Here is a 16557-nt window from a genome sequence, read left to right on the forward strand (position 1 = left end):
CCTTACTTTGAAGAAACTTTTCAAGAAATGGAAATACTCTATGGAACATTTTAGTTTTGGTATATCTAGATTAAAGATCAACTAAAACATAACAAGAAAATGGAAGCATTGAAAGATTTCATGTTTCCTTGTACTGTAAGTATCCCTGGCCTGTTGTGTTCCCATAACTTTAGCATGCATTTTTACTTCCAGATGGGGCTAGAAATTAAAGTACTGGAACAGTAGAAGACAATCAGTTCTCACTAGTCCAGGAAAAATTGGGAACTTTTTGAAGTCTGGAAAAGGCTAACCAATCTTGCGGAATATTGACTTCATTTACAAATCAACGATTTTTGCATAGCCAGATGTGAAATGTGAAAACCCTGGTTATGGAGCTCTTAGTAACCACACTAAATCTCTGTGGCCGCATCTACATGAGTGGCAGACTGAGTAGTTGTTACTGCACACTCAACTTTATTCATAAGCCAGTACTAAATGACTGTGCAGTAACTGGCATTACTGCATAGTACCATTGTAGCATAGTTTTTTCCCCATCACTACTATGTAGTAGCAATGAGCTACTGTGCAGCTCGTTACTACTGTACAGTATTGTCACCACACGGTGAGTGCCCAGCAATACTACTGTGCAGTAGCAGTGAGCTGCTACTCAATAGGTTGTTGCTACTGTGCAGTAGTGTCTCGTGTAGATACACCTGTGTATAGGAGCTGAGCTAAATCCCATGCAAGTCTGTAGGAACCTTTCCACTGGCAAAGCCAGCTGAATTTGCCCCAAAGTGCACTGGTCAGTTTTATAAATTGCCATACATTAGAATCCATAAAAGATGATCACACAAGAAGATTAAAATGAATCAAGTGATTTTATAACTTTGATGATTTTGAACAAACTTTATTGACAGGGGTTAACATGAACCAAATAGTGAGTCATTTTGTTATAGGTACATGCATAGTCTTATGGAGTGATTCAGCATTTTAGATCACATTTACTATACACAGCTTATAAAAGAGTCCATCATAAGCAACTGGCCATTAAATCTGCCTGCTTCTGGCTTATAAGACTGACACTTGGTACTTGGAAAACTGTATAAATAAACTTTAAAAAACAAGACTAACAAAAAGGCTAAAACACACTGGAACTCCCACTGTCATCTCTGGGTTCCAGAAATACAACTATTAAAAAACTCAGAAAACTTGATGCATTAATATGTCTCTACCCATTCTAGAATGACACTAAGACAACTAACTTCATGAACATTTAGACCACACTTTGTTGTTTTATATTCTTATACTCATGCTGTCATACATGTATAGGGTGGCAGTTCCTAACACATGCCAAAGGCGTGTGCAATGAGATATAAATTTTTGTTTATTGATCATTGTAATCATAAGTTATATAATTAACAGTATTAAAAACCATATAGAGTTGAAAGTCTTTATCAGTTAAAATTCTTTAGAAAAGAAAAGGCAGTATTTATTGTTAGAAACAAAGAAACGTTTCAAGACAAAATGTCATCCGCTTGGTCCTGGTGGTAAGACATCGAGCAGCACCGTAAATAATTTAAAATGTACTTCTAATTGTTGATAGGCATGTGTTAAAGATGTGATGAATAACTATTTGAGTAAGAAATATATTTATAATACCTGACAAGAGTTCTCTACTTTGTGTATTTCTAGGCTATTTTCCACTTGGAGAAAATGGGAGTGAGGAAACTTGTACACACTTAATTTTATCCTGAGCTTGAAAGCAAACTAATTTCATATGTCCTTGGTGTACACTTCACCCAGGTCCCTTGCCCTGGCAGCGTAGAATGTCCATGTAACTACTTGTTAAGATCACAGCTCATAGAACAAGGTATTCTGGGTGAGTATAAACAAGGCACAGTCCTTTAAAGACATATTATCTGGAAATCAGAGAATGATGTTAAAGAATGCATTTCCCCAAACCATCTGCTCCAGTAGAAACTATGATTTATTTGAAAAGTCATTCAGTACATCAACTAATTTAGAATGCTTAGGAGAGAGATGTGATATTGGAACGTCCACCAGGGGGCGCAATAATTTTTTGAGCAGTACGTCTTGCAATGTGATCATCTGCTTGAGACCCTAGAAGACAAGGAACAAAAATTGAAGTGAAAGTCCCACTGATTTAAAATAGATTAATTATGAACTGCCTGTGTTCATAGCATCATATATGATACATGGGCCATGCAGCTGCAGACCATCCTTAATGCAAAAATATTAAGCCTACTAAGGTAGAAAAAGATTCTCTGTACTCTTCCCCTTCCTAATGAAAAAGGGAAAAAGGACAGCTGATATAATAACTGTTTTACGTCTTCAGCTCGGGAAACATCTTGCAATCTTTTATGGAAGTGTATATATACTGCGCATTTGCATAGATTTAACTATCTCCAAGCCACTGTCTGAAGCACATTTGTTGAGCCATTTCCTTGGCTACAAGCCTAGCTTTGATTTTTCTTTGTAGTAATATGTTGGTGTGGTCTGTCTTTCTAGCCTTACAACCAACTTTATTAAAGCAAGCTAATGCACAAGAATATCTGAACTCTGGCTTCCAATCTCTGGTAGCAGAGAATATGACCTCTGCTCTTACTAATTCTTTTTTCTAATAATTATGATGTCTTCTCTCTTTCCCCACCCTTCTTCATCTGCCTTTGTACTTTATCCATTTAGTATTACTTGACTTAATTTCCCAGGCTGTATTTGTTGTCTGGATTTATTCCTACATATACAACTGGCAATGGACACAATTCAGGTTGAAGTCCTAGCTCCACTGAAGTTCATGGGATCAACATGTTTTATTGTATTGTAACAGTTAGTTTTTCAACATCTGGAAGGATTTCATATGATTTTTTTGTATGTAAGAAGCTAAAGCAGTGAAAACCAAATTGTGCTAGTTAAGAAAAACTGACAGAATTAGCAAGGTGCTCATTATATAAAGTCAGTCATTAATGCAATTTATCTTTTACATTAGCATATAGTATATTAGTGCAATTTATCCCTGGACTTTTATTTACTGGCTGACAAAATATATGCTTTGACTGCCATGCAGTAAACCCCAATATCTCTTTAGAGAACCATTTGTTTCAAAAGCACTCTCTCTGGGTACAAGCTGCCTCCTTGGAATGCATCGTGACCCAGAACAGACAACCACTGCTTTCTCACTGCATCCATGCTTGTTGTACACATCTCTCCCTGCAAAAGTTCCTATACCTGCTCAGTGAACTTACCAGACAAGCTGAATCCTGACTGGTGCAGATTACGAACAGGAGGAGCTGGTATTTTGCCTGAGCAGGGAGCTATCCTTGAAGCAGAAGTGGGGGCCACAGCTTTAGCAGTGACCATGACATCATGAACTGGCCCATCATAAAGCCCTCTGGGGACACCATGAATTTCAGCAAGCTGTAATGTAATGAGGTAAACAGAAGATCAACCCCTGAACTGGTTTAAAACAAAACAATGAAAAACTTGAAGCTGAAATCAGTTCCCTGACTGATTTTTGTTCTTTTCATTACACGTACCCTGATTAATTATAGCAAGACTGCACATAAGTACTGGGTTATCTTCAGTGAATTCCAGAAGACGGAGCATTGCTTGCAAACACTTACATTTGCTCTGTCTGGTAAATTATTTTACAAGAAGTAACATGGATTTTGCAACCAGATCCATGCCCCCCCCCTCCCAAAAAAAAAAAAACAGGCTAGCAAATCTGCTGCCACATCTACCAATATTGTCAGCATCCCATTGAAAGGTCCCTTTACTTTACTTCATGTTAAACTGTGACAGTATGGTGTATTGGCTTCCGAAATATACACAGGAAGTAAACAGTGAATGTCTGCTGACAATAAGACAGTCAATAAGACATGACAATCAGACATCCTCATTGTCAATTGTCAATATTCTTCTTAAATTTTTTATTAGACAAATTAGAAATTAGAAAAAAAATTGTCAGTTGTCAATAAGACATGACAATAAGACATCCTCAGCCTGACAAAGGGTTTTTAAACCCGAAAGCTTGCTAAAAAAATGTTCCCAACTATTTAAGTTGGTCTAATAAAAGATATCAGATTCACCCAAATAACCTTGTCTACTGACAATAAGCCTTTCACAAAATGGGGCTATTCCCATTTAACCTAAGGCCTATCTGCATTGCTTTGGCCTGAGCTGTATAAAATTGGTTTAAGGGTAAATGAGGATCAGGTGTATCTTTAGAGATCTGCTATTGATTGATATTTGCATGTCTGTTGGGAAGACCTCAATCCATGCTGAACTTCCTGCCCTACACACACAGCAAGACATGGCCTATTCCCAGAAGACTGTGCTATCTGACTGATTCTTCACATCATTATTCCTCAGCTTTCAGCACCAAGATCAATATTTTCATCACCAGACGCTAAGACAGGAGAGTCTCCCTGAGAAAAAAACATTACTTAGCTGCACATTCCCAAGAGAAAGACAAGGACTAAACAGTGACTTAAGAGTCAGAAATCATTTCCTACTCCCTCTGACTACAAGTCAGAGCCAATAAGTGACACCTTTTTCCTGGTGCAACTTACTTTCTCCTTGGCAGACAAGGGTCTTTGGGTGAATCTGATATCTTTCATTAGACCAACTGGACCAGTTGGTCTAATAAAAGATATCAGATTCACCCAAAGACCCTTGTCTGCCTGTGTCCTTAGACCAACACGGCTACAACCTACACCCCTGTTACTTCCTCCTTTACACTGGTTCTGCTGAGCTGGCCAGTACTTTCTGAGGACACAGCTAAGGCTTCCTATTGACCTGCCTACCCACCCCAACCTATTTGTGTTAGAGAAAATGGGAGAGTTCACTCTTTCTGCCATGTTATTGCCCCAAAAGCATGTACCTTAATAAGGAGGTATGGGGGCCCCTTACATCCTGCCTTGTCCAAAGCTGTGGAAGCCAGTTCAGAATTGTACCCCAAAGGAGAAGTACCCCTTAGTATTTTTATATTCAATAGGATTAAAGAGAATGACTAATTGTTGAAAAAAATGATTCGCAAAGGAGTCACTATGTTATTACAAAAGAAGGCAAAATGATGTCAGTTGTCCACATTGGGTATGCCCACATGAGAGTGGGAACCTATGTTTCCCCAGGGACAAACAGTGGCACAAGATGTGCTGCTGCTACTTGTCTCCAGGTAATGCCCATGCATGTGCGCTCTGGCATGTGGTACGTTGCCCCGGGTGAAGTAGGGGAGGCTAGGCCCTGCACCTTACCTGGGGCACTGGGGGCCTCCCAGGGATTGCAGTCATGGTGATCCTGCAGCAGGGAGCCTGGTCGGCAGCTGGAGTGTGGCTCTGGCTGGCCAGGCTCTGGTTTTGGGCAGCGCGCACTGCTGCCACATCCGCTGCCCCTCTTTTTTAGCTGTGGGTTTTTTTTGACACTGGGATTTCCACGCGTCAAAAATCACCCCCACACTGCAAATTAGCATCACAGGGACTGCGTGCATGTGCAGCACGTGCTGTGTGTTGTGCTGCAGATGTGTCTGCGACACCGCAAACCATACATGCCTGCTTGTCTGGACACACCCATTATGTTTTACTGTGTTCTGGTTTGGGTGGATCAGTAGCTTTGATGTAACACATCAACAGAACCTGACTTGGCATGATTATAACATCCTACTGCATCAGGTGCTCCTTTAAACCATCCCACTCTTTCATTGTTAAAAAAGAGCAAAGCCGGTATAGAGAAATAGTTACATTACAAATATTCCATTCCATTAATACCAGCTGGTGGCCTTTTTTCATTGCAAACTACACAGTGAGCCAGTCGTTTTATAACTACAAAAAGTCAGAATCAAAGACTTGGAAGGTAGAAGAGGTTTAGGTTTGATAGGAAAGAAACTGGTATAGCTACAACTGCTAATGAACAACTGTTTCCATTTTGAAATAGCATTTCTGTTTTACTGCTAACCTCTCATGCCACTTGATATTAACTTCTTCACGCTTACTAAAGGGCTCTGTAAAGAAGATATCCAAAGCAATACTCTTCAACATCATTCCAGATCCTATTTCCCATCCAAGGTTCCTGCTAGACAAGAGACCCAGAGTGGAATGCAGACAACCAGACTGACTGCCCGAAGTATCGAATGGGACTGCCCAAATGCATTAACTTCACAAGCAAGCAAACAGTGAGGGTCAGATCTGACACCCAATTATTATTTAGCTAGAAGTCTAGAAACCTCCAGCTCCATATATGTAGAAGTTTATATTTAGCAAAGCTTCTTCCTTCAATGATGAAAAATGACACAATGTTTCTACTTTCAAAAATATGATAGATGCAGTTTGATTGGGAGCAAATCGCCAGAGGAATTTGGTCCTAGCAAATGGGATGAACCAGACTTAACACTGTTTTTTTTCTGTATTCTAGGAAGAGTGATTTTTTTTTCCTTACACTTTGCAGGTAGAACAACGTATCTGAGCAGTCCCTCCCACTGTTAGTGTCATGGATCACTGATACCAGATTAGTTCTCAATTAATCAGAAGTGGTGGTTTTAAAAGCTGTGACTAACTCTCACACTTTCTTACTGGCCCCAGTTGCTGTGGCTTTATTGCAGAAATGGCTCCACCGACAAACAAGAAGTTATTGTAAGTCACGAACGATATTGTCATTATTGCTGATGTACATTGATATATTTGCAGACAATGAAGTGGTTAGTGGGTCTTATTTGCTATTCATTGAACAAAAAAAGCATCCACAAAACATATGGAAGAATAAAGAAATGTTCACCTGTTAAGGTCTGATGTACAGCTATTGGAAAACACTATTGCAAAACCAGTTTTATTGGTCCTAAACCTATGAACCATACTACCTGTTTTTGAGTACCAATAACTATATATAAATAGAAACAAATTATAGCAGTAATGTACAGAAACTCTCAGAACCACATTCAATATAAAAATATAACAACAACATTTGTTATAACGATCTGATGGGATTTGATGGTACTCCACAGCCAGAGGATGTTCTGTCTCAGCACTGGCCCCCAACCCTTCCCCTTCTCTTCCCTCCCCTCCTCCACACTCCCCCCTCCTTTCCTATCTTTTGTATTCAGATCACTTTCTCCATTTCATTTACTGCTCTGTGCATGTCCATTCACAGGATCTAATGAAGTGAATTCCAGCTCATTAAAGCTTACACTATACATATCTTTAATTTAGTCTAAGATTCAAATCTATCTTGGCTTCTGCTTAACTTCAGACTAACAGAGCTAGCTAGCTACATCTCATATCCTTGCCAGACTAGGCCAACATGTGGAGAACAACAGAAGAAGAGGGAATAGATGTGCTGTACTTAAGCTAACTGCCATAATACAAAAATCTCCTGTGCTAACTAGAAAACAATTCTGCCGAACCAAGGCAACAATGAAACAACACGTAATGAAATTCATACTGAGACATTTATTAGCCTAGATTTGCATGGGTGGATCTGGAGCAGTGAAATGCCCTTTGACACTAAACTCATCCATGGGAACTGCATAAATTTTGGTCCTCTAATCAATCACATCAATTTTCCTCCAGAGACAGCCATCATATTATTAATAGGAATAATTATGAGGTTCTCCAAAGAAAATTATGTCTTCTAACAAAAATGAACAAAACCCCTTTTCCCAATTGTTCCATGCTATTAGGTAACAGGAGAAAAATATTTTAAACATCTCTGAAATCAAGCAGGGGTAATGGCTGTCATGTTTTTTCCTGATCTTTCAGTCTGAAGCTGCAATCAATTTCAGGGCATGTATGCGTGCGTGTTTGCGCCTATGCATATAATTGTTGAGTTTTTATAAGTATGGGGACATATCTGTGAAGTGAGCAGCAATGACAGAAAAAAAACAGACTTAGGAGAGGATCTAGGACCTGCTTATTCAGCCAGAATGTGAGGCGATGCATTCAGAGTAATAAGGCTGGGTCACTGACTCGCCTTTGGCTCCTAGGAATCCCTGTAATGAACAGCTTTAGTGCTGCTATATCTGACCCTTGCAAAATTCTCCTGTAGAAAGAAACCACTGAATGGCAGAGAGTTTCCAAACAGCTGCTGTTCTGCAGTTCCTTCCAATCCCCTGCCAAGGGCTACAACTCAGGGACAGGAAGCATCCATCCACACCAGTAATCTAGGGCATACACAAGCAATTTAAAAAACAGGTTAAATTCTGAGAAGTGGTGAGAACATTCAGGTCAACTTCAAACCCTGCTGACACTGACCTTTTCTACCATTCATTTTAGACTAAACATCCCTGGATGAGCATGTGTTTGCTATAATTACAAAGTATATAATGCTTGCCCAGAACATGGCCTAATGACTGATACATAGAGAGGCAAAAGGCATTTGCTGGAAAGGGCTGAAAAGAACTGTGGGATTAGGTCTTAAATTTACTACAGTGTGAGCTATATTCTAGGTGGCTTCCTACACTAGCTATTTGAATTGAAAAGGTATCGAGACTCATTAAACTCAGAATATCTGTAAGAAGAAGGATCTACAGTTATATAAGGTGAATGCTATCATCACACCATGATAACAGTTCAAATATTTCAAAGGAAGTATACTGTTTAAATTCTATATTATGAAAATGTTTTACTTTTTAAATTTAACGTAGAAGGGACATGTAATTAAATCCATTATACATCTCATGTCTTTTTATACCGCTTATCCGCATGCTTGTAATTAGTAGCATGGTAGTTTACCCTTGAGTCTCCTTGAAGATGAGCCGTTCATTCATTCAGAGAGATGCAGCACACCTTATCAACCAGTATTAAATATCTAATGCACCTGTTCATTAAAATATAATATGCTTTTCTTTTACCTTAGATGCATGTGAATTAGTAATTAGTGTCATGCAAATGATATGGCTTTTGGACAGTGATATTATTGATTAATGTGCCTAGCAATGCACCAGGTCTGTTGTTTGGTAGTTCTACCTCTTTTCAAGGCCTCTAAGTAGATAATCTTGATTTTTTTGCTTGGTTCCTCCTTTTCTGCTGCACCAGGAAGTCAGGGGACTCTAACATGACAGTATTTGCAATTTAAGAATAAAAATAAAGTGGAACAGAGACACAGGACTGTTTTGATACAAAGAAAATGCTCCTTACCCTGTTTCTTGCCTTTATTCTTTTATAAACAAAATCAGGGAAAGTCTTTCTAGGAATGAAGCGACCGGACCCTTGAGTGACAAAGAGATTTGCATCTTCCAGCACTATTTTTCCTTGACTTACAACCACAGTAGGAGCGCCATGGCACTCTGTTCCTTCAAATATATTATACTCCACATTCTGGCAAAACCAAATCAGGACACTCAATTAGTTTAGGGTTTAATCCAACCCCCCCCCCCCCAAGAGCCCAGATGCTCCCCAATTATATATACACATGGATTTTTGTATTGCATTTATTATGTACATTCAATCATTTCTTACTTAACTTTCAAGGTTGAGATTGAAATAATATAACCCTCTATTAATTTGCTGATCTTAAAGAACATTGGAAGGGAAAAACTAGGTTTAGAAAACATTTAGCAACACCTCAAAGTGCACCCTATATTTCTCAAGCAAACCTGACCCATTTTAGTGATGAATAAGTATCCCAAATATTGAGTAGGCCCCTGCTTAAATAAGCTTCTGGGTTTATAGTAGCTATTGAAATGTTTTCTAGGAAACTGCAAACCCTTTAACCAAAATGCTAAAGAAAGAACAATTAAATTTTGGGGAAAATGTGAATATTTTTTTAAAACTTCCAAATTTAATTTTCATTAAAAATACCAAATTTTTCACATTTCAAAAGTACTATTTTTGGCTAAAAAAAGGCACTTTTCTTGTTTTTCAAACAGCAAAAACCAAAAGCTTTACTGAAAATCAAAGTGAAAATCTTTCAGCATTCTTACTAAGTTTTAAATGAAATCAGAACATTTCAACCATAATACACATTTTATGCAAAAATATTCATTTTTGCTAGAAAAAACACTCTCTTGTCAGAAGTCTTACATCCATTTAACACAAGTCCATCCATCTAACAAAAGTGATAAAATGATCTCATGTCAACTAGCTCAACACTCTAAACTTAACAATGCTACCTCTGAGCTTAACAGTGACTTTTTTAATCTTGTTCTAATGAGCTGGGTTTCTAAATTTTGGGGCATAAATTCATTCTGGAATACCTAAGATCTATGACACCCTAGAGAAGGCATAATTTGAATGACTCTAAGAAAGGGATGATAAGCTTGACTGTAGCCAGTGCAAGAAGGAGGACTTATATGCTACTGTAAAAGTACAAGTACTTCATTTGTAGAGGTAGAGGTGAGATGGGTTTCCCAAGCTGCTGATAAAAATTTTGGACTAAAGTTTCATTTGGTGAGATGAGAATTTACCTTAGTTAAGTTTGGGTCAAAATACTCTAAGGAACTCAGGGTTTATTCCAGTATGAATTCCCTTTGCATATAGCATAGCTACAAGGTCTTATTATTTCGTCCTAATTTTTCCATTTGAAATATTACAGCGCTTGCATTTTTCCAACTCATAGTGAGTACATCACCCAGCCTAGTAATTTGCACAATAAAACCAAACTATAGCTTTATTACACCTCAATTAACATACTAGCACATTAAAACTCCATGTGCCCTGCAGGAAGGAAAGGATGAATTTATTTATTAGTTTAACCAGAACTTAAGGTTATTCAATATTTTACCCAAATGATTCCTTAAGTTTGGTAAATGGTTTAATTTGATTAAGGTTTTGCAAACTTGTGCTGGCAGCAAAATCAACAAAAAAGAGGAATTAAAACAACAAGAGTTTTTACCAGATTGTGGGTTTTCGCTGAAATAATTTTTGTAGCTTTGGGATTCCATATAACTAGGTCAGCATCAGAGCCTACAGCAATTCGTCCCTTCCTGGGATAAAAATTAAAGATTTTAGCTGCATTTGTACTGGTCACAGCTACAAAATCATTCTCATCCATCTTCCCTGAAACCTGGAAATCAAAACAAAAGGGGAATTTGAGAAGGGCAAGTAGTGAATTAGCATTTTCTAGATAAAGTTACTGATACTCATCTTTATCCCTTAACAGAAGGAGAAGATCACAGCAGCTGCACACACATAAAACTTCCTACTGTACTAGGTATTAAAAATTGCTAGAACATCTTACAGCTGAAAATAAATTGTTGTTCCCAATTAACAGCCACTGTGGAAGTGGCATTGTGGGGAACAAGGTACCTGCACACTGGCTGCTTCTGGGCTCGCAAAAAAACCCATGCCAGGCCACCCACTCCTGCATGGTCCATTTCCAGAACTGAGGCAGTGAAGAGACAGCCAAAAGCTAGTGACAGCCACAGCACTCACACCAACAGATACTGCATCTTACATCTCTGAATAATAAGCCTCCTTGGAGAAGACGAGACTATGAATATGTCTATCACTACTCTGATGTCTCTTTATCATTTATCTGGCAAAGCTCTCATCTCTAGGACTCACTTCCTTCATCAATATTGGATTCACATTCAGAATTTTTTTTTTAACTTAATACTAAATTAAGTCCATCTTCAGGTAACTCCATACCTGAAGTAGCAAAAAGGAACATTTACAGAGCTGGATCTTTTTGTGTGCTACTGATCTTCAAATTCACTCTGCTAGGAGGATACAAAAAAAAGGGACTCAAAAAGCACAACAGCACTCCTCAAATGAAGGATGAAGTATAAGACCCTACAGTGGGACGCAGGGTTTGAGGTTCATGTGAAAAATAGTATTTTTAGCAAGGTAAACATCATCAGTAATAGGGTAAACAATTAGCAAATCTTAAAAAAATAACTGCCTCAACAAACCATACCCAAGATTTATTGTGAGCTTGATCCCACCAAAGAGTCATACCTAATTTCAAAGGTACTGAAATGTTTCAACAATAAATGAAGACATTCTGCAAGGCCTGCTTGGTATTATGCAAGGTTTGAATGGAGACATCATTTCTCACTTTTAAAAGAATCTCCTGGATATATTTTCTTTTCTGATTACAGCTCCAATTGAGATGGGATGCTCTTCAAACAAGTTGATCTTTCAGGACAGCTGCACTCAAATGTCACAGTTTCTCTCCTTGACAAGGTTATGTTAAGTAACAGTCCTGATAGTATCCCTGTAAAGTGTGACTAATAATGTAAGATAACATACTTTTCTCACTTCAGCTAAAGAGAACTGTTATTATCTAACCCCAGTGAGCTGACCAAGAACAAGCTGCACACACTTTCACAGATAAATTAGCCAATGTTTCAGGTATTTTGTTACCTACCACACACTTTTCCCAAATTATTGACATTCTTTCTTCAATGCCATTTGTTCCTTCTGGAATAAGGATAAAATTATCCTTTCCTACTGCTTTTTGTGCAGTGGTAAATGTGCAGTGAGCACTGCCTGCAACCTGTAGATCCCCACTGCATTAAAACAAACCAAAGTGCAATTAATGGATAAAATCACTGGCTCAGAACTGGCATAATAATTCAGTTTATTTATCTATGCAATTGCTAACTCTTCAAGTATAATACACGCCTGTGTAAGAAGGCAACGTGCGATATAAACATTTCATAGGCCCCGTGCCCAGCCCAATGCATAGGGGTACATTTCATCCATAAGGTAAAATTTCAAAGGTATCTATGTGATACACACTTTTAAATCCAGCTGAAAGTCAATGGGAGATAAAGTGAAGATTTGTAAAGGTGTATAAGCACTTAACTCCCACTGATTCAATGGAAACTACATGCCTAAATACCTTTAAAAGTGTTGCTCTCAACTCTTAGGTGCTTTTGAAAATTTCATTTTGAAAGCTTAAGTCAGCCTTACAGCCTTCAATCCTTCCTTTTGGCCTTGAGATCCCTTTAGGAAGGATACTGAAGGACCCCTTGCTGGAAAGGGGCTTGCACTCCCCCACAGTGTGACAGGGGCCCTGCCCTCTCCCGCTGCGGCAGTGGGGAGGGGACACGGCCAGTCAGGGCCCCTGGGTGGGGCTGTGATGGGGTTATTCTTCCTCCCTCCAGGCCTCTGGCAGAGGGGACAGCTGGGGACCTATTCCAGGCAGGGAGCAAGTGCCCTGGCCATGGTGGGCAGACCTGGCTGCCAGTGGGTTACAGGGGAAACTAACTCTCTTCCCTTCCCCCTTCTGCCTCAAGGACCATAGTGCCCCCCCTGTTGCAGCAGCGAGGGGGGAGGGCCAGGCAGACCCGGCTCAGGTCCCCGCTGGTGGCACAGGGAGGGGGGAATTTAACCCCTCTCTGGCCAGACCTCCGCCCCTGCCTGTCTCTGCTTGGGCTGGGGAGCAGAGGGGTGAAGTCAGGCTGGCTGGGCTGAAGCAGAGATCCCGCCCAGCCCAAGAGCATGCTGGGATGCTGGGGATGTCTGGTTTATCTTAAACCAGCAAAGGGTTTGGGACAGACAATGCATAAACCAGTTTGAGCCAAATCAGTTAAATCTGATACTATATTCAACCAGGTTCATCTCAAACTGGTTTCAGCCATTTTCAAACTGGTTTATGTGCACTGAATCTCTGTTCTGTTACAGGTTTAAATCAGTTTCTGATCATTTAAACTGGTTTATATGTAATGTCTGTCCCTGGCCCATAGGTAATCTTAGACTTGATTAAGCCCAGGATAAATCCAGTTTCCATGTACCAGAACCTGTTACAGCTCAAAGAACCAGAGCCATGACAGTGAGGTAGGAGAGGAAGGAATGGGATGGGTTTTTATGAAGCCCAAAAACACCTGTAATATTAGATGTAAATGCTGCATTTACTTTGAATTATAATCAGATTGTATTTTCTGTTTGTGGGGGGCCACAGTTCTGCTTGCCATGAGTGAGCCTGATTTTGGTTCTGTGCTCAAAGATGGCTTAACTTTTCACGGGGTTGGGAGCAGGTAAGTGGAGAAGCAGGCAGTCTGTGCTCTCCCCTGTGACTGAACTCAGTGACCATCAACCCTGCTCTCCTTGCCCTGAAGTGAGCAGTGGGTGAGGCAGACTAGGGAACTGTGGGATATCAGGGGTCTAAGTGACCACCACAGTGCTATGGTGCACTTTACAAATGTTATAGATAGCATTACAAGTGCTATAAAATGTAGCATTACAGAGAAGCTACTGCTTCATCCTGGAACATTCCTGTACCACCTGTCCCCTCAACTCCTATAGCGCTACAAATGTAACATCTGATCATAGCTGAGATCTCAAAATCTGCTGCACGTGAAATTCTGGCTCCAGTGAAACCAGTGGCCAAGCTTTCATTAATATAAATAAGACCAGGATTTAACCCTGGATGGTAGGGAGAAGACATGATCATAAGATAACTAGCTATTTCTTATGTGTTTACTTTTTTCCTCTGTGTGTGCAGTGCCTCACACAATCTAACAGTGCCATATCATGATATGATTATGTGAAACACTGCACTGCGCATTGTTGCCTAAGATAGCATACTGACAACTCTGTGACATCTGACCCTCAAGGCTTATAACACTGCACAGATTTGATATTTCATAGAACTGCCAATCAGGCAACAGATTCACAGATGTTTCATAGATTTTTCTAAAATCATCAGTAATAAAACCCTTCTTTTCAAATTGCCTGTAAAACTTTTCTTCCAATTTTAATATCATATTAGTACAGGGAATACTGTAGCTAGAGAGATAGTTCTAGTCCATTCTCATCCCTCCTTGGTTATATCACATCTGGTGCTCTGGAATCCTTCACAATATAATGTGATAAACATATATTAAGAGACACGGCTCGGCCCAAACAGTTTACTGTCCAAACACACAAGATAGATAAAGCCCAGAAGGGGAAAGAGGGGACAGGCAAAGAGAAGCGAATTACTTGTGCGGTGTCATACAGCAAATCAGTGGCCAAACTGCAGCTGAAACCAGGTCTGACTCTAAAACCAGTATTCTACCCCATAGGTCACGGTGCTGACATTAACCCAAAAATTTCAGTGTACTCAGTTCTATTGATTCTTTCAATTTTAGTGAGAATGTAAACACTGCACAATCCTTCAGTCCTTTCCAACTTACCAGGATAACAGTGAAGAGAGATACTCAGGTGTAGTAGGGTCAGGACTGATTGGAGGAGACATGACAAAGGCTGCAGCTTTGGCCCAGTTCTTACTCCAGTAGTGTGACCCATCAGTGCCAAGGCTGGCTGTAATGGGCTCTCCATACACAACTGTGCCTAGAGAATAACAACACTAGAGAATAGTCTGATAACCTGAGTATGCTCCCAGTGGAAAGCTCTCTTTTCTCACAGTACAAAGCCTGAGATTAGCAATAAAGGATGGTTTGATCCAGTTTCTATTACTTTACTGAAATTCAGCCAACTTGTCTGCTTGTATGAGTAAACTGCCAATCAGACAAGAGTCTAGGCCATTTCCTAAAGCTCTTACAAAGTTTTTACTTTGTAAATAAAATCTTGTCTAGTACTGATTTTTCCCCTGAAAATGACTAAACAAGCATTCCAGAAGCTAGCTCCATTCTTGTAACATGCTAGGGAAAATTGGAAATCCTTTCAACTGGGACCAAAAAGTATACAAAAACTGAGGAAAAACATTCCAAGAGCAATTCCATTGAAATCAGAGGATCGAATCACTGAGGATAGATTTGGTCCTCTATGCTCATGACTGAATGTTTTTGATTGTCTTTTATGTGCCATGGTAAGCAGCTCCTTGCCATACTTAATAACTGCTCTGTCACCTTTGATTAATTTAATAAGAGAAATTATTCAAGCTGGGAGTTTTAGAAGATTTAAAAGCTCTTGTGTCTTTAAGGCTACTCTGTGAACATGTGACTCTAAACAATCTATAATTTCTGCACTGGAGATCAGTTGTATATAATGGTCTCTCACCTTTATCAATTACCCAAGTCCATGCACTGTGCATTTTGTTCCCCAGCTGGTGGAGATGAACATAGTTCCACCAGTTGTAATAGAAACCCCCTGATTTACCCCTGCTCAGGATATGACCCAATGGAAGATGCTACATAAAATGCTAAAAGTGCAGCAGACTAACTCTACTGTGCATTAGTTTATCACAGCAAAAGCCATGCTAATGCACTAATGCACAGCAGAATGAGTTTACTGCACTGTTAGTATCACCACAGTTACTAAACTTAATGGATTGCAATTATGATGCATTAATGCATGTGTGCCCAGTAACTGCCTTCTAAGCATTGTGTCTCCTGTACCTTGTTTCCCTGGAGTAATTGTTCTCTGACTTCCTATAATGTCACCAGATGGATTTCTCATCTTTTTCCAGGCTCATTTGTTCAAAGCATGACGGAGTGATTTAAAAAAAAAATAATTCTTTTTTCAACTGTGCCAGAAGAGTTTTGGGTAGCAAAGTCTATAAGAAATATTCTCAGCTCTGCTGAGTTCACATTAGTGCAATTAAACTTCAGCACATTTTGAAAACAGAGCTAACATCAAGTGTTTGAGCTCTTCAGGTGTGCCAGACATTGACTAATAGTAAACCATTACCAATTGTCCATCACAGTGATACTCATGGCAACAAACAGTTTCAGTTACTGTG

At 39.5% G+C, this 16557-nt stretch overlaps 1 protein-coding gene across 2 annotated transcripts in view; it reads right to left on the reverse strand.

The window, feature by feature from the left end:
• Positions 1 to 838: 838 nt before the first annotated feature.
• DPYSL4 (dihydropyrimidinase like 4) overlaps positions 839 to 16557 on the reverse strand; it is a 30976-nt gene continuing 15257 nt past the window's right edge. For both annotated transcript variants that reach the window (XM_019482912.2, XM_019482913.2), the window contains exons 9-14: positions 15050 to 15206; positions 12295 to 12436; positions 10819 to 10989; positions 9123 to 9302; positions 3243 to 3414; positions 839 to 2100 (exon numbers count right to left, since the gene is read on the reverse strand). In XM_019482912.2, the coding sequence (XP_019338457.2) occupies positions 2009 to 2100; positions 3243 to 3414; positions 9123 to 9302; positions 10819 to 10989; positions 12295 to 12436; positions 15050 to 15206 (914 nt within the window). In that variant the 3' untranslated portion in view covers positions 839 to 2008. The remainder of the gene's footprint in view (positions 2101 to 3242; positions 3415 to 9122; positions 9303 to 10818; positions 10990 to 12294; positions 12437 to 15049; positions 15207 to 16557) is intronic.

The sequence above is a fragment of the Alligator mississippiensis genome, chromosome 6 (assembly GCF_030867095.1).
Source record: "Alligator mississippiensis isolate rAllMis1 chromosome 6, rAllMis1, whole genome shotgun sequence".
Taxonomy (NCBI): domain Eukaryota; kingdom Metazoa; phylum Chordata; order Crocodylia; family Alligatoridae; genus Alligator; species Alligator mississippiensis.